Source organism: Urtica dioica, chromosome 4 (assembly GCF_054948205.1).
Source record: "Urtica dioica subsp. dioica isolate 48M chromosome 4, U.dioica_male_clone48M_v1_H2, whole genome shotgun sequence".
Classification (NCBI taxonomy): Eukaryota; Viridiplantae; Streptophyta; class Magnoliopsida; order Rosales; family Urticaceae; genus Urtica; species Urtica dioica.
Genome location: NC_142759.1, coordinates 35,715,189 through 35,724,711, shown reverse-complemented (window position 1 = coordinate 35,724,711; position 9,523 = coordinate 35,715,189). Strand labels below are relative to the sequence as shown.

The following is a 9,523-nucleotide window of genomic DNA, read 5'->3' as shown; positions in this document are numbered from 1 at the left end:
TATATTCCAAGGTAATTCGACTAATAGTCACAGTCCGTTTCACTCTGGTGATGTAACGGAGTGCACCTAATGAAAATGAGAATCATCTCAAATTAGTGAACAATCACAGTACATGTACCTTCATAACTATGCTCACTAACTACCATTTTAATAGGAATCGTTGGCCACATGAGCAACCACCGGTTGGTTCATGCATGAGTCGGCCCAACATTTCAGTGAAAGAAATCTAGCCCATACGCACTAGCGTAACTAGTACACGCAGATATCAACCCTCCCACCTATCGTCAGAGACACAACCTTGGTATTGGAATCAGAAAAGCCCTTCCGAATGGAACTGACCACCATGTTTAGAAAACCGCCGGTCACGAGGGGATCTTTCATCCTCATGGTGTTGTACCAATGTTGGAGGCCTAAGACTCAATATACTTTTAGTATTTTAATTTCCTAGCATTTACTTTAATCTAGGTGATACACTCGTGTTTACGAAATCATATTAAAAGCTCGAGTGATTCTAAGCTACCCTTAAAAACAATAAGTTTCGATATAGCTTAGTGATTAGGAATTTTGTGACGTTCTAGTCTTGATTATCCTAATAGTATTCCTTCACGGAAAAGCTCCCAGTAGAGAAGGTGAGACACTAGGTCTTCTTAAGTACCCTCTCAGCTTAGCCTCTTATCGGCTTGGTGACAAAGCTCTCCGATCCGTTCAACTCATTCATTAATTAACTATCCTAATCCAATTAGACAATTTTAATGAATGAAAGCCCATGCCAACCATTAACATACGATACAAGATCTAAGTTATAGCATACAAGCATGGCAAAGCAATTAAATAAACAAGCATAGCAAGCATGGTTTGATTCGTGTTGATCGTATCCTAATTGACTCTTAAAAGAAAATCAAGATGAGCCCAATCATATTGGCCCATGGATTCAATTGGGCCCATTCTTATGTCCTTTAGAAGAAAAAAATCAATATCAAATTATCTATTTTTTCTAATTTTTTTTTATTGAAAAAATTAATTAAGTAAGGGCCCATTCCAATGTCTCTTTTAAAATAAAGCGATATCATAATCATTTATTTTGTAATGTTTTAAATAAAAATCATTAGGGCTCAGCCCATACAATTAATTAAATAAAACATTTAAAAACTTAATTTTTTTTCGGTAAAATTTTTTTTTTAATGAGTGGGCCCGTGGGCCCACTAGGGTTTCCGGGCTGAGGTCCGGACGAATCCTCTAATCTTGACCTAGGTCAAGATTAGACTTGAGGCTGCACCGGACCGCCGCTGCCACAAGGGCGCGGCCCGGCACGAAGAGGACGGCCGAGACTTGTCACAAAATTTTGTGACAAATTTTCTTGTGGCGTAGTCGTTGAGGTTTTCTTCGTCTGTCGTGCTTCTTCGTTGTGTGTCCGTCTCTCGCCGATCGTCGTGATCAAGAACGTCGCACCATCGGGTTACAACAATAATAATAATAACTACATAAACGCTTATACCCTTTGAATTTCGGGTGTACAAAAAACTAGAAAAGCGAGAATCAAAAATTCTACGATCAACCACAAATCACAATTCACATAATCATATATTGAATTGCATGAACTTCATATCAAAATATAAATTCATTCAAACCATATTAAATTTAATCACATGAACGAATCAATTAATTATGTAAATCAACTAGCTCTGATACCACTTGTTGGGGATGATTCTCCCATATAACCATATAATTGCAGAAAAGTAATTAATTACGCTAATCATGAGCTAATTAATTCATTGATTATATGACAAGATCTAGATTTACATTAATTAATTTTATACGAGAGCATATATGTTAAGTAACCGATTTAAGAGTAAACGAATACTTACATTGATTTTCGGTTCAGCTACAGAACGCTCCTAAACCAATCGCGAACTCCTTGCGTCATCTTGATGAAGGACTCGAGGATGACACATTAGTCTTCCGAAACGTAATCTCCGAGACGAATAAGAAAAATGAGTGGGCACAGTCTTTATCTCACTAGATCACGAAACTAGATGTTTCGAGATCTCGCTCTTATTTTACTAAGAATGGAAATGAGTTTCCGAGGGGAGGGAGAGGAAGAATTGCATGGCCAAGGGAGGCTAGAATGCACGAATTTTTTCACAAATTAACTTCTTAGTTTTGCCTTCCCATGAACCTCTATTTATAGTAGTAAAAGGAGATATTCATGGAACCTTCCAGAATATATTATTTCCTTTTATTGTGTTCACACTAGAGGATTTAATCTAGGCCCTTGGATCTCAACAAGTGAATCATACTTTTTCTCTCATCCATAAGATCAATATCTATAGGATATTATTCTCTATTTAAATAGAGAATATTTTATTTAGTGAGATAATAATGGAGAATATATTATTTCCCTTTAAATATATTCCCATATATTCTCCTAAATACTTTCCTTTAAATAAGGAGAGAATAAAAGACAATATCTTATATTATTCTCTCTCCTTTATTTAAACAACTAAAGAGAAAATATTGGTAAATACCAATTTGAAATTTTCGAACTTGATGGCACACGGCCAAGGTGATTTGCGCAACTCCCTAGTGTCAAAATCCTAATTCGACTTTTCCATGTGTGCAAGGCCCAATTGCTTAAAACCCAATTAATCATTTATTTACTTGGTCCAACAATAAACAAATAATTAATAATTTTTTATTTACTTGATCAAACAATAAATAAACAATTCTACCATAAATATTTATTTAATTCTGCGAATACCCGTTTTCCAGAATTAATGTTGTCAATCATAATTACAGCAAGTGAGATGATTAATGATAAACATTATTATACGAAAGTTCTTATCCGCCTTTATCGGAGCCGAATCGGGGACTATGGACCTAGTAATAGAAGCTTAACAAATCCGATGAAAAAGACGAAATAGTCCTCTCCCTTTTTCATCGATTCGTCTAATCTTGGTCAAATACTCCACTTTGTAAGCCAAGACTGAACTCTCATTTATACTAGAATTATATTTACTCATCGTGACGAGTGTCCACTGATATAGTCAGTTCGTGATCAAGATCCTCCAGGTTCACCCCGTATCGAGAGAAGTCAATTTATTCCGTTATACTTCCCTTGATACATATCAGCCCTAAGCATTGTTGCTTCCCTAGCGAAAGATTCTTTCGAACGTTACTTACTTCGAAAGTGCGCGCAATTTATCGGTTCTGGAATCAACCCTTAGGTGAGAGAACATTAACCTTCTTTTAGGAAGGCTGGATTCCGTATCTGTAAATCATTTCCCACTCGAATTATGCTCTGAGAAAACTCCCAAGACATAAGCTGTGATTAGCATGGATAGCCTTTTAGCGAATGAGTCAAAGAGCTCAGTAACATAACCCAGTGTCCATGATCACTTCAGAATTTAGATCAAGTCTCACTGTGACCATCATAGTGGCCTCGGTTAGTGTGTCCTAACGGTCCTTAAACGACACATCTACACCAAGACCTGTCCGGGTCGTACACTTACCACAAGTGTAGAATGCTCCCACATAGTGATCAGCCTTCACCCATGTGTTCCACATATATGACTTTAGATATAGTTTTCCAGGCGTATATCAGTCATCGACCATGTTTTAGCACACAGCCCGAACTCAAGTGCCCAGCACGTGACTCAGTTAGAAACGGAGGCTATGGAATAATGAATGTTTAATAAATCTCAATAAATAAGAAATAACGCTTTAATTCAAATAGATAATAAATGTCAAATTTTATTTTATTAATAATTTCAACGAGAATTTACATAAGTATCTTCTCGTGGGCAAGAATTTCTAACACTTCTCCCCTTTGTCCCCCTGAACCACTTCGGCCTCAGGGGCTCCACCCTCTGGCCTGCTTGCAGCCACCACGGGCTTCGGGTCCCTACCCCTGTTTTTTGGAATCGATCTAGGGTTTAAGAAAATAATTAACGCTTCGGTAAGCGGCGGAATTTTAAAAATTTTCTTTTACAAGTAAAAACAGTTTTTTACTAACCTAGACAAAGAGCAAGTACATATAAATAAAAACTATTATGAGCTAAGAAGTTTACTAACCTTTCTTGAAACTTGAACTTTGAGAAGCTTTTGGAAAGTTTGCAACGCTCGTCTCCCCTCGCAGCACGTCTCTCTTTCTTTTTTTCTCGGCAACTCGAGCAACCACGATAGTTTCTATCACTAAATCACTCGAAATAAAAGGAATCAGTGAGTGGGCACTTTTAAACACTACGACTTAAGAACGAGTCTTGAAGTCGCAGAGCTAAACTCTAGGTCAAATGAGGACCTAGGTGCCAAAACAATAAAACGAAATTGACTAGAGAGAGAGAGAGGAGAGGGGCGGCCACAATGTCTAGAGAGAGAGTCTCTCAATCTCTAACTTATGTGGAATGAATGAAATGAGAAGAATAAGGCTCCTATATATAGGAGAGCCTTTACCTTCAATAAGGTAGTTTCCTCTTCTTTAGAATATCACATATTCATGAGGAAATAATCCTTATTTCCTTTTCTCATTTTGGGCGTGTAAGCCTTGCCATCTAGAAGCAAATTTGTTTCCTATTTTGCTTGCCTTGGCCGCCCATGTCATACTCTCCTAGAGGAAATTTGTTTCCTCTTTTTCTTTTGGCAAGTATCTTCATACATTAAGGCACAAAATAAACTCTCTTTCACAATAAGGGCTGCACGAAATTTGGTCTCCCATTCACTTGGGTTGGACGGCCAAAAGCCTTCTAGAAAGGCTTTCTAGGTTTTCTTTTAATTGTTCATGACAACATAAGAAAAGCCCATTAAGAATTTTCTAGTAAAATTCTATGAAATGAAATTAATTCACAAGGCCCAATAAACATGTTATGGCCGTGTGATATAATATGTCATCATATGACATTGTCAAAAAATTTATTGACATTCATTTCATGCCATGTCCAAAAAGACAAAATTACCCTTTCGACAATTTTCGTTATTGTTTTGACTTAGCTTCCAGTTTAACTATTCCTAATCGATGTGATTCGTGACAGTGACCTCATGGACCCAAATGAACAAAGCTTGAGCTAAACACTTGGACTCAAAAGTTCACAAACCTTTTCCAAGTTTAGCTTAATGCCAACTGACTCCACTAAAGAGTTGACACTGAAAATTTCTCGGTTCAAATGAATTTATTTTCTACTCAAGAATTCAACCTAATTATGATGAGCGGATCCACTGAATATTATCTATGTTTACCCTTCATGAATGTCATCAGCTAGTCGGGATTTACTAAATTACCATTTTACCCTTCTAGCTGTTATTTCCTCAACTCATTTGTCGCTTGTGAATAAGTTAGAAACAATGTATTGACGAGGAGCTAACAAGTCACATTGTTTCATCCAAAAGAGTCAGGACTCAATTTGGACACTGGCCAGTTCATTTATTCACACTCCAAGGAACAAAGCATGAGGTGACATACATTGCATTTCAGCAATCTTGTACATGAATTCCATATCTATGAGAACTTCACAAAGTTACTCATGATATTCTCACAACTTAGTACTTCACCAATAGGCCCTGTTCGGAATCACATAGTGAGTCCAAACTCTGACTTTCTCAAATGAGAATACGTAAGCTGTGAAATGGCATGTCTCATTTCAGGATTAAGGTAAGCATGATGCAATTCATACATAGTGGCTTCGAGACATAAGAGGTTAAATGGTTTGTTCTTATCTTGTCTCTAGAAGTGCACTGGTCAATTCAGTACCTTTGGAAGATACCTAGAAGAACTATAGAGTCTCCAACTCTCAATGCCTCATAACCAGACATCATAGATTCTTCTGACAATCATACTGAGGTCAATAGTCCTTTGACCCTTAGATTGCGAATATATCGTTTTAAGCAAACTACGAAGAGTTTGTTCATGCAAATCTACATTTGTCTCTTCGTAAGTTGTTAAGTTTGTTTATGGACTAAAGACTAATGTTTTATCATAAAGCTTCAGACAAGGAAGATTGAATGAACGTTTCAACTTTTTATTAATGAATAAGCAATTACAAGCAAGAGTCTTCATGAGACTTTATTACATCAAATGTAGAATATAAGATTACAACTCTTCTTGTGGGCACCATTGACAACACCGTTTCCCTTACCTTTCTTCTTCTTCTTCTTCATCCTCAACTCACCGTCGAGAGGGGCGTCATCCTGCTCAGTTCGGCCTTCACTTCGGCCCGCTGACAGCTTCCTTTTTTTCGGAGCCGCCATGACCTCGGCCGAGTTGTCGGCCTGCCCAGCCGTGGCGGCAGGAACAGACCTAGGGGCTTGATCACCCTGCACATCATTGGTCCCCGCGGGGACCGCGTCATTCTCGACATCCACGACTGGGATGTCGGACCAAAGATGCCCTCCAGTGATCTCAACTTCGGGGTCCTGAGGAGGACCCGAGGGCGCAGTGCCCGAAGAGGAAGCCACGACGGCCTTCTTGTTACGCCTTGCATCGTGGGCACTAACAAAAAAAAAAGAAAGAGATTCTCAGTTGAAAGACTTAAAAAAAGATAGATAGAGAAGAAGAAATTTCGGTCAAGCTAACCTTCTTGGAGAACAACGGTTGGAGGAGACGGCCAAAGTCTGACCGAGATAAAACGCTCCGGAGTGAAGCTCGACTACTCACCACGACCTTCCTGAAGTAGGGTGAGCTTGGCAGCAAACTTTGCGAGCGAAGGAGCCTTGATTTTTCCTACAAAAAAAAAGAAAAAGAAAGGGGAAAACGTTAATATCCTCAACAAAAAAAAATTATTATAAGCGAACTTTTAAATCCGCATACTCGGTGAGCTCTCCCACTTCGCTGAGAAATTGCGAGCTCGGCTCCCAAGGGATTGTTCGTTTACGGTGAAGTAAAAGTAACGCCATCCCCAATTCTTGTCTTTCGAAGGGAGACCAGAAATCACTCCCCGGCCCACGGCCTTCGAAATGTAGAAACACTTCGGGTCGTGTTTTGAGTTCGCCTTAACCACGCAAAGATGGACTAAGTCCATCATGGCGAGGTCGACTTTCTTTTCGTGGGCCATGACTAGAAGGCCCAGAACCATCCGAACAAAGTTGGGGCACATCTGGGGTAGGGTTAACCCTAGAGCCTCGACGAAGTCGAAGAGAAGAGAGTAGATTGGAAATCGAAGCCCACACGATTCCAACCAAACCTCGTAAATACAGTAGTACCCCTCAACTAGAGTATATGCCGTAGCGAGCGGCATTAGCAGAAGAAGCCCAACCTCGGGGGCTATCTGATATTTGCGTCGGATGTCTATAAGATCCAAGCTTTTAACAGCCGAAGGCATGAGGATATCCTCATTACCCAAAAGATTGGATCTCGGCTGAAAAGCCCCGGACCCAGACATTTGAATTCAAGGAAAGAAGGAAGGATAAAGTGTTTGGAGTTTTGAAGTTTGAGTTCGCTAGCCGAACTGGAGCTAAACAGTGTTAAAAGAATTAAGTTCGCTAGCCGAACTGAAGCGAAGTGTTTAAGATATTGGAAATTGTTTGAGTTCGGTGGATGAACTGAAAGAAATTCAAGATCAAAATCACGAAAAAGTCTGAAGTCTCAGAGAGAAAAAGAGAATAAGTACTTCAAAGAAAGCGAAAGAAGAGAGAAGTTACCTTTTCACCGAATCCGCTTGGAATATAAATGAAATGAGAAGTCTTTTCAAATTACTCATATTTATAACAGTTTATATTAAACCGAATTCCGATAAAATCTAATGATTATGAAATATTATGTCGGTTAAATAAAATAAAATATTAACTGACACCTGACTCTTCCATTCCGACTGATGAGGCGCGGCTAATATCGCGCCATGTGTCGAAAATACTCCGGAAATGCGCACCACGCCCCAAAAGGAAATTTTGAATTCCCCCTCCCCCCCCCTTTCCCCCTTTTTATTTCGGGACTTCGAAAGTTTCGCTCAAGTATTTTCAAAAATATTTGAAATATTTTTCAGAATACTCGGGGTCTAATTGTGGGGGTTAAAAATCAATTTTTTAAAAAATCATTTTAGTTTGGCTTTAATTCGACCAAAGCCCAAGAACCGACCAAGTCCACTTCTCGATGACTTATCCAAGCCCAGATCGACTCTTAAAGGTCGGCCAAGCCCAATTAGCATCCCAATTCGCCAAAGGAAGGACGAATCGACTATGTCGAGGGAATCAGTATTGGTAAGACAGAAGACTTCGCCGCGAAGACCAGATCTGAGATGACTTCGATCAACGACGTGACAGAGGTGAGCTGATTAACACGTGTCCTCTTCAACGAATTCTCTTCTACTATAAATAGAAGCCGATATGCTGATTTTCGCACACACAAGCTTACGCAATTACTTCAATATTTCTCTACCGTTTATTTTCTCATTGTTGAGCTCGTCTGCTAGAGTTTGGAACTTCGCCCTTTGTAATACATTCGCTCATCAATAAAGATATTGTTATTCTTTTGTTCGTCCTTATTCATTTCTTCCCATTTAAATATTTGTTTATTATACGAAGTCTTCTGAGACTCATATTGAAATAAATCAAATATATACCATATTATAATTTGTTATTGTTGACGATCCCGAAATCGACATCAACAACAAGCTTTGTTTAAGTCTGTGAAATCCACACAGGTTCGCCATTTCCTATTGGGTTTCTTTACTATTGGGTAGGCTACCCAACTTGGATACTTGGTTTCTCTGATAGACTTGTTGGAGATTAGCTTATCTACTTCTTCTTTTAAAGCTATGTACCTTTCGATATTCAAAGCTCTCATTTTTTATCTGATAGGTTTTTCTTTGGGATCTATCTTTAGCCTGTGACATGCTACCTCTGGATCTATCCTTACCATATCGGCTTGAGACCATGCAAAGATATCCAAAACATTTGACAAAAGAGAGATGAGATCTTTTTCGGTACCTGAATCGAGATACTTTCCAATCTTGAGCTTTTTATGTGGCTGGTCTGGACCTGGAATGACTTCCTCGACCTCGTCGCCTGGACCGATGACCCCTAGACTCGGAAGGCAGGGATCAAAGTCGGCGTTGATGGTCATCACGTTGTGGGCATCTTTTTCATGGCTGCTCTTAAGGTGGTCGGCATAGCAACTTCTCGCCAGCGCCTGTGTGCCTTGTACTTCCCTGACTCCTTGATCGGTTGGGAATTTCATTTTGAGATATTCCACCAAAGTTATGGCTCCGAGCGCTTGCAAAGTGGGTCTTCCAATAACGGCGTTGAAGGAAGACTTACACGGGACCACCAACCATTGGGTGTTTACGGTCTTTTTCCTCGGGTTCTCTCCCATGGTTAGTGGGACTGAGATGATACCTCTTGGTTTTATGGAATCGCCTCTGAATCCGTAGAAGTTTTCTGGAGAGGTAGCTAGTGAGTCTTTCTTAAGACCCATCATGTCGAAAGTTTCTTCATAGAGGACATCGACGGCACTCCCGGTATCCACTGAGATTCGATGAACATTCCGATTACCAATGAAGGCAGAGATGACCAGGGGTTGTTGTGTGGGAACATCACCCAT

General features: G+C 39.5%; 1 protein-coding gene across 1 annotated transcript; it reads right to left on the bottom strand.

Annotated features, from left to right (window-relative positions):
* Window positions 1–8,770: 8,770 nt before the first annotated feature.
* On the bottom strand, window positions 8,771–9,523 carry LOC149401520 (uncharacterized). The gene has a single exon (XM_089610764.1). The coding sequence runs from the start codon at window positions 9,521–9,523 to the stop codon at window positions 8,771–8,773; it is 753 nt and encodes a 250-aa protein (XP_089466890.1).

What these genes read in the sequence shown, in the direction of transcription:
- LOC149401520 (XM_089610764.1), bottom strand. Translation starts at nt 9,523, where the DNA reads ATGGGTGATGTTCCCACACAACAACCCCTGGTCATCTCTGCCTTCATT.